The following is a 17,428-nucleotide window of genomic DNA, read 5'->3' on the forward strand; positions in this document are numbered from 1 at the left end:
AATGGGAGCTAGCTCGGTGCCGGATGGTAGGGTGCCCAGAAGGCTGGTGGCATTGCCGCGCTGAATGGCAATGCCAATCCGCTGGGCAAGGAAGTAACCAGCCTGTTATAGACTACAGTACATATAGTTAATTATTGTGTGCGATCATTTTCCTTTACATACGTACAGTCGCCATCAGATATATCGGAGCGGCCAAGGTGCTCACAAATATCGGAACACGCCTCTATTGTCAGGGCGTTAGAGCGCGTGTTCAGATATTGTGAACACCTTGGCCGCTCCGATATATCTGATGGCGACTGTACCTACGTTTTCTTTGTGTTATCAATGTCAGATAGAACTTTAGTATGCCTGTTTTAACAGATCTCTAATATAATTTATTTCCAATGGCATGATTCAACGAGCGAGATAAAAAAGGAAGCCAGACACTTCCTAGTATAAGTAATTTTGTTTTTGTAAATACAGGCTATGATATTTCTTCTAATTGCTAGCTGTACAGTATAAATGCTGTTATAGATACCTACTTAAAGCATGGTTGTACCTACTACTTGGGTACTAGGTAGGTAGTGGTTTTGGCAAATAACTGAATTAACTCAAATCATAATTGTACAAGAGAAATGAAGTACCTAAGTACTTATCGCATTGGCCCGCATCCGTTTTGCAGTGAGATAACCACCTAAAATTATGTTTTGTAGGCAAGTACCTAATACCTATATCTCAGATACTATAAGGACAATTCGTTTAATTAATTGACCACCCATCAATATCCAGTTTTTGTACTAATGTTTTATTAAGATAGCAAATTATTTGGACAGGTTTCCGTTTAGGTATAGGTAATCATAATATTTTTCTATAAGATCCTAAAGTTACATAATGTCACAATAATGTTATTATTGTTAAGTAAGTAGGTACCTACATAATTATGTTGCGGCAGGCGTGGCTCACTCCGCGATTTCGTCGCTTTGCTACAGGTAGCTAAAAGTACATCCGTTCGGCCCCAATTTTGGGGTTTGCCATAAGCAGGGGTGCGAAACTCCTGACTTCGGTCAAACTCGGCTCCGCTCGACTCAGCATTGCTCCGAGCAATTATTAGGGTTGGCACCACTTGACTTCCTTTTGCGTGCACGACCACAGATAAGATAATCACTTGATTTATGACAACCCTAAATAGCCGAAAGGGATAGTGCCATATATTAGAAAGGGACAGCAAGATTCGACCCTGAACCGCTGTCAAACTTCGTTTTAGTAGGAAGTTTCCTTTCTGTACGGTAGTACTATTAATTATTCTGTGCCATAAGCCGCGCGTGGCGCTGTCGCCACCTAGCGGCCATATCTGTGCTGATTAGTAACAGACGCGTCTTGTTAGAGAGTGAGTCTTCTGTACCTAGTACTATTATTTATTCTGTGGTTGCGGTGTGAAAGCGCCGTAACCGTAAGTATAATTCCTAGCTATTTCACGATTACCTACAATGAAATTGATAATAACAATATGATCTTTATTTTCGACAACAATCAATGTAATCATCCATATGATATGATTCATTAAATCATCTTTTCTAATACATAACATCGTCGGTCAACAGAGTTCTCACAGAGTTCATCATGCGCCGAACGCGGCGCGGGCTCGGGGGTTTTCGTGAGTCATCCGGCTGGTTCTTCCCCGGCTGTGTTACGTCATCAATATGCGAAACGTTCGGCAGTACAGGTGTTGCCAGATCACAAGTTATCTTAACATCTTCTTTTTTTTTCGTATTTTGAATAATGCAAAGAATACAAGTTCTAGTTCAAGTATAATATGAATAATGTTATGTGCCAAACGTAAGAATTATATATTAGAAAGTATTAATTCACGATGCGTTTGTGGTATTATACGTTCAGAAATAAAATGTTACTCCTTAATATTATAGTTAAACTAGGTAGACCTAGATTGAGAAAAAAAAAATACCTTTTTAAAGACAACACTGCGCTTATCCAACCTTTGAAAGTAATACATTTAATGGTTTTAGTTTTTTATGGTATGGTTGCATTGAGTGTACATTTTAGGTTATTATTTTGATTGGGAATTTTACTGAATAATTGTTGTGACGTATGTAAAAAATACTTACTGTTATGTTGAAAGTGAGTTAATCTACTGCTACTGCTGAAGACAGAGAATCCGTACTTCAGGGAGCAATGAAAATAAACAAAAAATCTTTGCAAGATCGATCAGGTATGGAGGTATTATGGATTATAAGATTTATAAGTACATACTCATATTAAATAATCAATCACACCGGCACCAAACACTTCGCTATTGTAAATTGTAAGTAAGTACTTATATATTTGGACAAGTATGGCTGCGTTACTTTTGTTTGCAATATTTGAAAAAAAAAGAGATTTAATATGAATATTAGAGCAAGAGAATAGAAGCAATGTGTGTATGTGTATTCCATTCCATGCAATTGTTTCTCTCGCTCCGGTCGCTCACGCAGCGCCCCCTCACCAAAATGTTCTATGGGATGATATCCTTTTGCGCCTACATTTTTCAAATTTGCTGCCTTTTTCTACTGACAAGATCTGCTTGACCCAATATATATCTTTAGGTATTTAAATAAAAGTAAACAAACAATTATAAATTTTCGGGTAAGTACCTAGTTATTACATTTGGTGGTTAACCTAGGTACCAATTACAAAACCGCCTGGATCAGTCACTAAACGACCCGACTTTAACCTAGATTATTTGATAGTGTAATATTTTCATCTACCCTCAACTGGCTTAAGGAGCCATTTTGTTTACTTTTATTTTAATACCAAAGATACAGAGTACCTATAGGTAGATTGAATTGAATTGACAATACTCTTTTAATTACATTTGCTAACATTCAATTATTATTAAGTGTGTATAATTATTTTCTTTAGTCAACCAATTAGCGTAGATCCTAATAGGACTATTTACACACTAATATGGACAATATCACATTTATTGTTATTAAAAATTGCACATAAGATCCTTTTTTTATTGATTTTCGTCATAATAAGGAGTATTACTGCAATGTTCTGCCGCCAGAGTGCAGCACTATTTTTTTAGTAAACCATAGAGTAACTTATACATACTAGGCCTTAAACAGTTTTTTGACAAGTTTTCACTATGACATTGATACATCATATGGTTTGTTTACAGGTGGCCTACCGCGAAACGCAAAAATCTAAATTTCTTTATCTGCCTCTTTAACGATCGAGTAGTCAAGAGTGATAGAGAGGCAGAAACAGAATTTTCGACTGTCGTGTGTCACGGTAGGCCATGTGATTGGCCTAGTGACGCCCTCTACCTACTCAGAGTTTTGCGTAATATTCCCTATTGTAATCTGTTTGACCAGAACTTGCGAATTAGTGGTAATTAAGCTGGCAACACCGTGGATTGGACCTGTCAATGTCAGCCAAGCCAGCGAGATTTCTGCAACTGTGTGCATGCCATAAGCCCATTATTTTTATTTTATTTCGTTTCCTATTTTGATCAGAAGCGGTAGTACGTTGCTCAAGGAAAACATATTAAATTGTTAATAATGTTTTAATTAAGAAGTGCATCATGAGCGAATAATTATTAGAGCTCGTTCAAATGATTTTCTTATTGTGAAGTTTTCATTCGGGTTTTCCCTATTCTATTTCGCTCTGGCTAGTGTTTGTACTGTATGTAAGAGTGAGAAGTGGACAATCAAGTAAAAATTGCAACGTTTAAGTTCTCAAAGTGTAAAATTACAATGTCAACAAGTGAGCACGATACTATGAGTGAAGCGGCGTCTTCGCCGCTGTCGTACATGGGGTCCCCGCATCGGTCGCCATGCCAGCAAGTGCCGCAGTTGGCTAATGTCTTCACAGAACTTAGTTGTGCCGAAATCAATGGCTTCAACGGGATGAAAGGTAAATAAACAAGGTTGCTGTATTTGCTATGGGCTCTATGGCAAACAAAACAGTGTTAACCATAATATTATGATTGCGTTTTTACGATTTGTAACAACACATGTACCTACCTAAATGGAACTCTTCACCACAAAGAAAGATTAATGTTGTTAACACGTCAAGATATTACAGAGAAATGAAGTTAGTATTAAGGTTTACTAAAGAAAAGAAATAAGTATTATACATTATATTAATTCAAAATATAACCTTTGCTTTCTTTTTTTTCTTATCCACTTTAGGTATCTTAGAATGGTAAACAGCTTTGTTAAAATATGGAAATAATAAGTTTATTATACTATGATACTTATAAATATAACAACAACAAGTTCTTTAGAAATCACTATCTTAGTATAAACATATATCTAAGTATATATACCTATTTTTGCCACCCTAGGCCCGACCTACTGGGCCTTAGGGCAAATCCGCCACTACAGATAAGTTATAACTATAAACTTGAATAAACAAGGATTGATTGTAGGTTTGAGTGCCAATGTGTACTTAACCTTATTGCAACCAAATAAGGTTTACAATACACGGCCTGCCGGGATAGTAAACAGTCACGCCTGCTGCAATAGTAAACAGTCACGCCTGCTGCAATAGTAAACAGTCAGCGTACCCTTTGGCCGATTGCAACTCCAGGGGTGTTATATGTGTGTTGCCGACCCTTTAAAACCTGTATATTCCTTTTCAATGAGTCTTGAACTTCCATTTTTGGTTTGGTCTGTCTAAATGGTCATGGTTATGGAAACCAGAAGAGCCTTTGTACAGTTGATGTCAAAGATATGTTTACACTTTTGCCCCTTACTCCTTTGTAATAAGGCAAAAAAAGCAAACTTATCTTTGACGTTGACTGTACCTCGAAAGAGCCACTTGTGGCACACAAGCCGCGGTTTGGTACTATGACATATATTCTTAACTTCTAGTACCTACAAAATTACCTCCAATGAAATCTAAATCATTACCTAATTAAAAGGAACAGACTCGCTTTGGTTTTGTTTCGTTCAATTTTAAATTGAATCAAATTGCGTTATATTTTCTAATACCATTGATTCAAATTTAATTTGATTTATACAATTTTTTTGTATTTTGGGCCTCTAGAGGTTAAATGTTGACCCCATGTCTCACTCACATTTTTCTTTGACATTATTTCTGCAGTAGATATACTTACTCATATTAGCAAGGGGTCATCCATTAATTACATCACACGAATTTCTAGGTTTTTTGACCCCTCCCCCCACATTGTCACACTTGGTCACATTTGGCAAACCCCCCTGGTGTGACGTCACATTTTTTCAACGTAATCGGCAAATCGAATTAAGTAGATTGTACCTATTATTAATATTTTATCAAAATATTTTTGAAAAAAGAAATATTAGTAATTTTATAACCCAAAACTGAAACTGGAAAGAAAATTAAACGAATAAAAATGATTATCGTTCCAAAAACTTGTTATTTCACTGTACAGCGAATTAAATAAATTAAAGTGTACGTGTGTAATCATTAATCAAAGTTTGTGACTCCCCTCTCCCCCTGTCACATTTTCTTGCCCCCCCCCCCCCCCTAAAAGTGTGATGTAATTAATGGATGATCCCCAATTATGCTATGAATATAGAGAAGTTGTGGATGTTTGCATGTTTAAATCCATTGGTTAGCGGGTGTGTTTAGATGTTTAGCTAAAAATAGCCAGGCCTTAGTGCAGTCTAGATTACAAACGGGTTATACCTACTCAGGACTAAATAACTTTGTTGCCTGCTATTACTAGCCAACCAAGTAGCACATTTTGGCTAAAAATTATACAATTGATGGGGTCACTTTTGTTTTAATGCATGTCTGGTTTACCAACTTACAGTGAAGACAAAATGCTAGATTTGCTTGATTATGGAATTTTCAACTTCACTGCTTGCTCTTTTTCACTTAACAATAGCTTATTATACTAGTTGTATCTGTTTGTTTGTACCCTTCAGAATCGCAGACTACAAATTCTGAGAATCAAAGCATCAATAAAACTGATAAGGTGGCTTCTACATAACATAACATGCCTGAGCATATCACTAGCTGTACAGAGTCAAAGCCATTGCCGATTATCTGTATTGAACCTCTAAAACTTTAACCTGGCTATGCCTAAATTCAAGAAAAACCTTTTTTTTAAGTGGATTCACAATATAGAGTTGATTTCACATACATTATTTTCGATATAACATAGTTGCCATATAATATGCCAAATAATGTAATAATAGTATGCCAAATAATTTTTAGGTTGACTTAAGGCTGACCTACACCAGACGTCCTTTCGTAAACACAAGGGTTACTGGATCCAATTTATCACCTGGCTTTTGTTTCACCATGCTGAATTTTTTTTGCCTAACATTGACATTTCACCATTAGTGTCCGACCGAAACATATTTTTTTGCCGAAACCGAAACCGAAACCGAATGTTCGGCTTTGGCTCTAGTTTCGGCCGAAACCGAAACCGAAACCGAAACTTTTGTAGACTTGTTAAAATCGTTGAAAAAATGTCATAAAACCGCTTTTACACACATATTATGGGGCTGTCAACACCCAATGTCCTTGAAATTGATGTTACTTAAGCAGTTTTTTAAGAAAATTACTAGAGTTAGACCAAGATAATTCTGCAATGATTTTGATAACACATGCAGTGCAAGTGTTACTTTAAACGTCAAAACTTGTATGAAATTATGACGTATAAATAACATTTGCACTAGTAACACTGCGTATGCTATCAAAATCATTGCAGAATTTTCTTGGTCTAGCTAACATGTAGATACAGGGTCAACCAAAAACGCGAGCGCAGCGAGCGCGAAATTTTTTGTTAACAATATCGCAAGGCCAGGTACCGATCTACACCCGGGCCTAAAAGTCCGAAGTGCCCCAGTGAGGCGAACTTTCATGCGAAGTCAAAGCCGTGCTTCAAGCTTCAGGATAAGTAGTTAAGCACAGACTCCAACCAATGTCCATTGTATTAAAAAGCGAGACCGCAGGCTGAGCATGGCGCAGCGAGGCCAAAGGCTATGCTGAAGTAGAGTAGAGGACATGTGGAACACAAACCAATGGTAAATTGAGGTAAACAGTGAGGCTAAGGTCGAGCATTCGTATGAAAAACTGTACTGGGGACCGTTTTAAGGGTTTTTTTTTCGTTTTAATCAATAGTCAGCTGTTCAGCTTCGCAAAATGTTAACTATTGATAAAATCAATTTTGCGGCCCTAGTTGAGCATAGCCTTTAGCCTCGCTTAAAATTTGCCATTAGTGGTAGATAGAAAAATGACTGAATAAGAGCGAAAAAGACATCGTTCGATTCGGGCCGAGCTGATACTCGGCCAACGGCTACGTGCGACAGTGCTATCTCATTCACTCCGATACAATTAGACAGTGTGCGCTTTATAGGTATTGACAGCCTCTTAAAACTGCGTCGACCGTCCAGTGGCGCTCTCATTAGTGGAATAGTGTTTTATAATAAACCAATTAATTTCTGTACCTATAGATGAATCAGTATATGTAGATTATTGTAGATATGTATTAATATTGTTGTCCTACTTATTCCCCAACTTTTGGTCCTTGTCCGAAGTACCATTTCGTAAGTTTCGGCCCGGCCGAAAGGTTCGGCCGTTTTTTGGCCGAAACCGAAACTACAGCCGAAACATGATTTTTTGGCCGAAACTGGCCGAAACCGAAACCGAAACCGAACCTTCGGTCGGACACTATTCACCATACATTGCTGATCCAACAAGTTAATAGTAAGACTATGAACCATCGTTTTTTAGGGTTCCGTACCCAAAGGGTAAAAACGGGACCCTATTAAGACTTCACTGTCCGACTGTCCGTCCGTCTGTCTGTCACCAGGCTGTATCTCACGAACCGTGATAACTAGACAGTTAAAATTTTCACAGATGATGTATTTCTGTTGTCGCTATAACAAGTATAACATTCAACAAATAGGTACTAAAAACAGAATAAAATAAAAAACCGGGCAAGTGTGAGTCGGACTCGCGCACGAAGGGTTCCGTACCATAATGAAAAAAAAAACGAAAAAAAAATGCAAAAAAAAAAAACGGTCACCCATCCAAGTACTGACCACGCCCGACGTTGCTTAACTTTGGTCAAAAATCACGTTTGTTGTATGGGAGCCCCATTTAAATCTTTATTTTATTCTGTTTTTAGTATTTGTTGTTATAGCGGCAACAGAAATACATCATCTGTGAAAATTTCAACTGTCTAGCTATCACGGTTCGTGAGATACAGCCTGGTGACAGACGGACGGACGGACGGACGGACGGACAGACGGACGGACGGACGGACGGACGGACAGCGAAGTCTTAGTAATAGGGTCCCGTTTTACCTTTTGGGTACGGAACCCTAATATTTAAGTGGGGCTCCCATACAACAAACGTGATTTTTATGCCGGTTTTTGTGTATTTAAGTGGGGCTCCCATACAACAAACGTGATTTTTATGCCGGTTTTTGTGTAATGGTACGGAACCCTTCGTGCGCGAGTCACACTCGCACTTGACCGGCTTTTTATCTAGAGATCTACATGAAAATGCCAGTGTTGATAATTTGAGTCAGACAATGCTGTATTGGTGCCGGCGCCGGCAGACTTCTTGAACATAATTCTTAATCTTTAAGTTCGTTTAGTCTTATCATTATTTGCGCGACAGACATGGAAATACAGTACAACAGTGTAACCTTGTATTTTCAGAATTATGTTCAAGAAGTTTGCCGGCACCTGTGTTTGCAATTCATGGCGTACCAGATATCCTGACGTACTCGTATATTGACATGTCGCGAATTTGATTGTCAAGTCTTTACCAACCTGATGCTTTAAATGGCTACACACATTATTCCATTCTAAATGTACATTTGTAGAGTGTATTATGCATTTGTATCCTTTTCCAGGCTTCTGTACCACCTTCAACATTGTTCACTGACCATCGATATAAGTACCACACCTACTTTATTACTTGAACATAACTAACATAAAATCTACTTATGGTTGATTCATAGTGTTGCTGTTAGTTTTGTTTATTCGTTGTAGTATACATCCATAACGGATTAACTTACTTGTTGATAAAGGAATTACTCATAACTCTGGAGTATTATTATTACAGTAAACAGTCTGAAATCGCTGAACTACAATTAGATCATGAAATCATGAAAGCTCTTGACTTATCAGTCCCGCTTTAAGACGAAACAGGAGCTGAGTTTTAAATATTTTAGGTAAATATACCCGTCTCGCTAACGGAAGCGGCACCTAAAAGTAGTGCGATAAGGACAAGGCGAAAAATCCTGCGTAAAAATCTCAAAAATCGAGGTTTCGTACTCCTCTGTTTCCTCCTCCAAAACTTATCCAATCGTAACCAAATTTGGAAATCTAAATGATTATGAAATTATCTGTGTCGGACCGTTTTGCTTTTTTGGCTAATTGATATCAGTTTTGAATGCCACGCCTCTCATTGCGGCATAGTCAATTAGGCCATTTTGGCCATTTTTGAAGGGCTCTAACGCCTTAAAAAACAAAAATATCAAAAAAAGCAAAACGGTCCGACACAGATATTGACAATATTAATATGTAGTGGAGTAAACGAAGCAAGATGTTGTATGGAGACCCATGCATTAATTCCTCAGTCGATGAAATTTTGCTTGGTTATTGTATAGTATGAGCCGAAACTAACATATGAAATATCCAAAAAAAAAAACACTGCTAAGTTAGGTTTTTATACGTAAAAATACAAATCTGTTTATATATTGAACCGAGTAATTCCTCCGTCCAAAATTATTTTACCAAATAAGTTACTTGTATCAGCATGTGATACTAGAAAAAAACCGGGCAAGTGCGAGTCGGACTCGCGCACGAAGGGTTCCGTACCATAATGCAAAAAAAAAAAAAACGAAAAAAAAGCAAAAAAAAAAACGGTCACCCATCCAAGTACTGACCACTCCCGACGTTGCTTAACTTTGATCAAAAATCACGTTTGTTGTATGGGAGCCCCATTTAAATCTTTATTTTATTCTGTTTTTAGTATTTGTTGTTATAGCGGCAACAGAAATACATCATCTGTGAAAATTTCAACTGTCTAGCTATCACGGTTCGTGAGATACAGCCTGGTGACAGACGGACGGACGGACGGACGGACGGACGGACGGACGGACGGACGGACAGCGAAGTCTTAGTAATAGGGTCCCGTTTTACCCTTTGGGTACGGAACCCTAAAAAATCAAAAACTTTTGTCAAACATGAGAATATTTTTTTATGATAATTCCTTTTTTTGGTGCTCATTTTCATCGGAAAATTGCTCTGTCAATTTTTTCTTCTTATATGATCTTAGAATATAATTTAGCGTAGAGGGTAAGAAAATCCAAAAAAAATGCATACCCAAATTTATGTATTTTAGAACTATTAAAAACTGAGAGTGGAAAATTTCTCAGCCTGATTTCTTTTTAAATATATACTGAGTAGTCACGTATACACTTAAATCCAAAATATCCAAAAGAAATATCATCCAGGACACCGAAATTTTGGAAGCGAAGATAAATCCATCCCGCGGTTACGCAATAATGTACCGTCTTCCTTTAGCAGTTTAGTGCAGATTAGCGTCCTTGTGCTTCTAATACGACCCGACCGCGTGACCCGCAGCCTGCACTTAATGGCTCCTCTACACGATGGGCCAGCGCCGGCCACTCCAAGGGACGCAGCCATGCGGTAGAATGAGATAGCAATGTCACTTGCTCCCTCTAACGCTTAAATGCGTCCCTTGGAGTGGCCGGCGCTGGCCCATCGTGTAGAGCTGTAGAGGAGCCATAAGAAGGGAGTTGTCGTTGTCACTAGTGTGTGATTCTTTACACTACATTTAGTGATTTTTTGCGTTTTCTTTGTACCGAATAATATAATTATATTAACGTAGTTTCATATAACTTTGATTAGAATAATATCACGCTAAAGACGTTAATAACAACCGACATCAAATACACTACTAAACCACTACGACCAGTTTTGACATTGACAATGTCAAAACTGGTCGTAGCCGTACTAGAATTTTTGCCACGTAATAAAGATTACTTATCGTATGCTTACCGTTAATAAATTGCGATATCTTAAAACTTAACCGTCAAGATCTTTAAAACTACTGAACCAATTTTGATGAAACTTGCACTATAAACTGAAAGACACTTCATCATCATCATCATCGTTAGCCTATTGCAGTCCACTGCTGGACACAGGCCTCCCCCAAGGTGCGCCACAAAGCACGATCACGTAGTTCAAGAACAAAAAAAAACTACGACAGATACGTCAGTGTCACTTATGTCTTTTTCTAATATCCTTGTTTATATTGGCATTGATAAAAAAGCTTTTTGTCAAAAACTATACAACCTTTGTCACCGACTGCACTGCCGGTACCGCTCACGCACCCCGCTTGTACTCCGCTCCCTACACACTGTTCCCGTTATGTTTCGTTTTTAATGCGCTCGTTATTTTTTTGGATGTTTTTATAGATGAATGGAAAGAAAACTGTGAACTTAATTCAATAAATAAAATGGATAGAGAAATTTTCCACAGCGAGTAAAAAGGCAATTTCTGAAAATAGTATAGTTACATGGTAATTTTTTTGGATTTTCATTTTGTAGGTATAAAACAGCAATAAGCTGGCATTCCAGTGAAAAAATTAGACTGAGCAATTTTCCGGTCCACGACACACCAAAAAATTATATTTTATTAATATTGGTATTTCTGCTGGGATATTTTTTTGGATATTTCATATATTGTTGCAATACGTTACATGAATATGTCCGGTGAAGAAAGTTTGAACGGAGCATTTTTCTGTAAAAAGATATTAACGATTTGAGACTTTAGGTATTTACTTTAATTCTATTATTATTATTCTTTGGATATTTATACAATACTTATTATTTATTGATACTTTATCATACTGTAAAGTTTTTTCTGGCTGAGGAATTACTGCGGGGTCCACTACCTTTATTTACTACATTATAATCTGTGTTGAAAAAATCATTGCTCTAGCTTCAAAAACCACGGAGGAAAACGAGGAGTACGTTTGTATGGAGAAATGACCACTCCCGTTGGCTCTTAAGTATACAATACACACATACACATAACATAATGTTTAGGTTTTTCAAGTGAACTATGTGTATGTATGTACGAAATATATGTACATACACATAGTTCACATGTGTGCGTGTATAGTATGGGCAAAGACATATATAACTTTGAGTAACTTTGTATAAGACGAATAAAGGCTAAGGAAAAAACGTGCCTCGGAATTCAAGTAAAAGTCATTCTCGAATAGATGCCGCACACACCTTTAGCCTATCCTCGGCTAGATGGCGTGACGACACCGTTTCATATTTAACAATTTTAACACATAGATATCAGTGAATGAACATGGATCAAAATGATATAAATATAATAAAATCATTTATCCATATAACATTTTTTGATAACTTTATACGTTTTCATTTTGAGTTTTAGTCGTGTGTCGATAGATGGCAGTAAATTTACAGTGACTACAAAATTTACAATGACAGGACCCCTCTATACTATCTATTCTTTTTGGTATGGGCAATAGCCCACCCTCTTAACTCACAATCACAATTCGGACTTTTATGAGATGACTGAAGGCGTTATTGATAGATACAAAAAACCGTGCATCAACAGTTTAATTAAAAAAAAAATATCGCCACAATTGGCAACAGCCGACAACATACCAGTTTAAAATCAACCTTCATACATTTCAATAAGGCTTACTATCGCGTGTTTAAAGTGCATGTATATGTAATTTATTATCTATAGAATATAGGCCTTAATTTGACATTTAACAATTAGAATTTTGACATTATTTGATGAGCACGCAGTATTTAAATAGTTGACTTTTATTATTAGGATGATACCTATTAATTTGAAACTCATGAGCTACACCGCCACTCACGTTAAATATTTGTATGCCTCATTTCATATGGCCAAAAGTGGAGCACTTAATTATATGTATGTAACACCTGTTTGTAACTAAATGAATTGAATTAAATTGAAAGGTTTATAATAGTAGTTTGTGTTACAAGGGATCAAAATGATATATTTCCGTCAAGGGCGTACATTAAATCCTGAATGAAGCGATGGATTCTACAATAGAATCCCGAACGTAGTGAGGGATTGTAAAGTAGAATCCTGAGCGTAATAAGGGATTCAAGTGTTAACGCCCAAGAAGAAATAATTTTGATACCGTGTGACACATACTGCTTTTCACATCAACTGTGAGGAAATTGTTATGTTCCAAAATATGTATTATTTGAGAAAAAATCGTGTCCTAGAACAGAAAAGTACAACTTTGATCCCTCCTAGCAGGGAAGAAAAGTGCCACTTTGATCTCTCCTAGCAGGGAAGAAAACGCCCTTTTTTCGAATAGGTGATGTGAAAAAGTTATTTACCGACAGAAAGGCCGTTCCTGCGCATCGTGGAGCAGCCGCAGGACCACTTCCGGTTCCGGTACAGGAGTGAGATGGTCGGCACACACGGCTGTCTACTCGGCAAAACTAGCACCAGCAGTAAAGTCAAGACGCATCCTATGGTCGAGGTATGAAATAGGTTAACAATTTAAAAAAACTCTTTACTGCGGCCTCATTACTGCGTAGAACCAGGGATAGCACAAACAGCATTCTAAGGATGATTGCTGATCACGTTTGTTGTCCCATGAAAATGATAAGTTTAATTAAATTAATTAAGTCTAATATAACTTTTAAGTATTAATATAGTTTCAAGCCTCATAAATATGTAATACTAACACAATGGGATCACTGATCTTGAAATAAATAATTGAAATTGAAAATTTACGCTACATGCCATAAAAATCCATTTTATGTCAAAAATGCCTTAATTACATCATTTTGGAAAGAGCTGATACTCTTCAAACTGCTGGATAGATTTGTATCAAACATAGCTAAGAACCACCGCCAGGAATCACGCTTTCACTTAAAAAAAAACCGCATCGAAATCGGTCCATTCGTTGGAGAGCTACGATGCCACAGACAGACAGACATTGGCGTCAAACACCTCTCTTTTTGCGTCGGGGGTTAAAAAGAGCTAAATTATGTAGGTATTTATATTTATGACTGTCATTTCAACTAGTCTTCTTTACTGTACATGTTCCTTATCAGAATGTGTTCCCATTTTGCACAAAGAACAATGACAATAACAAGGCACATTTTATTTTTCAACTCTTCGTATTACAACATAAGCGTGTTTACAAATAACTGAAATAACCATTATTATAAATAAAACAGTAACCTAGTTATATTTAGAATGCTGCTTATCACATAAAGACAATAGAGGTTTATTCTGAAATTCTCAGAATACAATTGAGTTTTGGACGCCTCCGCTACTGTTAATAAAAGGAAAAATGAGAAGTACTAGTTCTGTTATGTAAAGCGTATTCTGTTACATCGACTTAAGATTTGCGCCTGGCCCTTATGAGTATTGTGTAGCTATAGTATTCCTTTGCATATTAGGTATCGTAGGGGAATCCCCCTATCTAATTAACAAGGCCTAACCACATGTTTTCATCCTGTAGTTGGTGAACTGGAACAAACAAGCACTGATCCGCTGCAGACTCGCGCAGCACCTCAAGCCGGACGAGCACCCGCACCAGCTGCTCGAGGACGAGCAGGAAGACAGAGACGTATGCGCGGAGGTGCCGGAGCGCGGCAGCTACCGGGTCAGGTACGTACATGTTTCTGTAGATACAAGCGAGCATGGGGCCGCTGCAGGCTCGTGCTCAAGGCATCCGCACCAGCTCGAGGTCGAGCAGGAAGACAGAGACGTATGCGCGGAGGTGCCGGAGCGCGGCAGCTACCGGGTCAGGTACGTACATGTTCCTGTAGCTACAAGCGAGCACTGATCCGCTGCAGACTCGTGCTCAAGCCGGAGCATCCGCACCAGCTCGAGGACGAGCAGGAAGACAGAGACGTATGCGCGCAATTTTACAGCTCGCTATACAAAATACCTTTAGGTACATGAATGGGGTTGGCATTTGGCAACTGTCAAAGGTTTGCCTAGATGGCGCCATCATAGCTTGCCCCTTTTTCTATGAGATTTGGCTTAAAGGGCTGGCATTCAGGGTATTAAAAAAACAAAAATTTGACACAATTCTAGGGATTGACAGGGCAAGCTATGATGGCGCCATCTGCTAAAAACTTCCACCGGCCAACCCCATTGTGGGATTATTAGTACACATCACAGCTAGGTAATGTCGTTATTAGGCCGGAACATTAACTAGCGACATTACTAGAAAGTATAAGTAGGTTATACTTATACAGAATGATTCATGAGACGTGAGCAGGACTAATCCTGCACACTCAGTAACTGATAATTGATCGATCACCGTCGTATTTAGGTGAAACAATCACACTTTTTCCTATTTTTTAACTTTTTGGTGAGGGCAAATTTAATTCTCAATAATCATGGTCACCCTACAGGACCTAATTAATAAACATAAAACCTCTTTAACCGTAATGGCATTTTGATTACGAAGAAAATAAACTGTCAAACTTGAGTGAGATACGAGTTTTCAAAAGTAACCAGACAGTAATGACATTCAATTTGACACAGAATATGGGTAGTTTAGTATTCTAATTTTAGGGTGACCATGCATGTCGTAAAAAAATTAATAACTTTTTTTTTCAACACGACTAGAAAATTAACGTTAACCTCACTAATACTGATACGAAACAGTTGCTTATAATTAACGATATGCGCAGTGTTAGTCCTGCTCACGTCTCCTGAATCACCCTGTAGTGATAGGAAATCTAATCCAAATTATGTTAAATTGACCTAAATAGGCCTAGTAATGCTTAAACTCGTAATCCCCTTAATTTTAGCACGGTAGACATTAGACTACACGTAGAGATGAGTTATAACTTTGTGACTAGGAGTTTTTGACAAAATTACTGCATATGATTTCCCCTAGAATTAGATGTCACCTTCCTGTTCGTATTGTTGACAGTTTTGCTGGCATGGGCATCATACACACTGCCAAGAAAGATGTGCCCACTCTGCTGTACAAGAAATATAAGGAGAGGAAAGGAAAACTTATCGACAACAGAGAAGTGAGTAGTCTTAGTCTGATATGTAATGTACATTCAATTATTTGTAACAATTAGGCCCACTTGCACCATCCTCGTTAGTACCCGGGGTTAAGCGGTTAAACCGTTAACCCAGTGACAAATTGTACTGGTAACCATGGTTTAACCGGTTAACCCCTTCTACTAATGAAACTATTACTTTACAGTTTATACATACTTGGCTCAATAAACATTATACGCCTCGCGTAGCAATACCGAGAACTAACTCATAACATTATCATAATAGCGTCGCGGTAGTTAGATATCGACATTACGTGTATATTGCATCCGTATTGCTGCCAAAAATATATGTTCCGAGAATAGGTATAGCAAAAGTTGCTTATTGTAAAGAATGTCTTTTCTATACTAAAGTTTCAGAGATTTTTACCATTCATTTAAATCAATCCTCGTAGGACTAACCATACTACATTTTTGATAATGGAATTTGGGAAGTTAGTTGTAATTTTTATTTATTAATGTAACTAACAAGGAAGGGTACCCAACTGGTCAGCTCCGATTTGATTTAGTTTTATATATGTTATAGAGTAGTCTAAAATAACAGCCACATATTTTTGTTAGCTGCCCATACTCTACTTACTGGGAGAAATTGGCCTCCAAAGTACTGAAAAGTGACAAAACGCTCTAACTTCTGTAGAGAGTTTTGTTCAAGCAAATTGCTAGTTAGTCCATCATCATCATCATCATCATATCAGCCAGAGGACGTCCACTGCTGGACATAGGCCTCGCCCAAAGAGTGCCACAATGTCCGGTCTTGCGCCACCCGCATCCAGCGGACTCCTGCGACCTTACCCAGGTCGTCAGTCCACCTTGTGGGGGGTCTACCCACGCTGCGCCTTCCGGTACGTGGTCGCCATTCGACAACCTTTCGGTCCCAACGGCCATCGGTTCTACGGGCAATGTGCCCCGCCCACTGCCACTTAAGTTTAGCGATTCGGAGCGCTACATCGGTTACTTCGGTTCTGCTGCGGATGGCCTCATTTCTGATGCGATCACACAGAGAGACTCCAAGCATAGCCCTCTCCATTGCCCTTTGCGTGACTTTGAGCCTTCTTATGAGGCACACAGTAAGCGGCCACGTTTCAGTTCCATATGTCATCACTGGCAACACACTGGTCGAAGACTTTCGTCTTAAGACACTGCGGAATATTGGACAAAAAGATGTGCCGTAGCTTCCCAAACGCTGCCCAACCGAGTCGGATTCGCCGATTAACCTCTTTCTCGAAGTTAATTACTGGTTTGAATATATGTTGGAGAACATGAAAAAATAATGGAGGACACGTGTTTTACTATTTCGGCTCAAATTCATATTTTACAAAAAAAAACAGGATCAGA

At 38.1% G+C, this 17,428-nt stretch overlaps 1 protein-coding gene across 1 annotated transcript in view; it reads left to right on the forward strand.

Annotated features, from left to right (window-relative positions):
* The first annotated feature begins 3,425 nt into the window (after nt 1-3,425).
* Nucleotides 3,426-17,428, forward strand: part of LOC134792179 (nuclear factor NF-kappa-B p100 subunit) — a 36,648-nt gene continuing 22,645 nt past the window's right edge. Inside the window, exons 1-4 of the mRNA XM_063763419.1 lie at nt 3,426-3,894; nt 13,394-13,533; nt 14,527-14,675; nt 15,958-16,060. Coding sequence (XP_063619489.1) covers nt 3,735-3,894; nt 13,394-13,533; nt 14,527-14,675; nt 15,958-16,060 — 552 coding nt within the window. The 5' untranslated portion in view covers nt 3,426-3,734. The remainder of the gene's footprint in view (nt 3,895-13,393; nt 13,534-14,526; nt 14,676-15,957; nt 16,061-17,428) is intronic.

The sequence above is a fragment of the Cydia splendana genome, chromosome 7 (genome assembly GCF_910591565.1).
Source record: "Cydia splendana chromosome 7, ilCydSple1.2, whole genome shotgun sequence".
NCBI lineage: Eukaryota > Metazoa > Arthropoda > Insecta > Lepidoptera > Tortricidae > Cydia > Cydia splendana.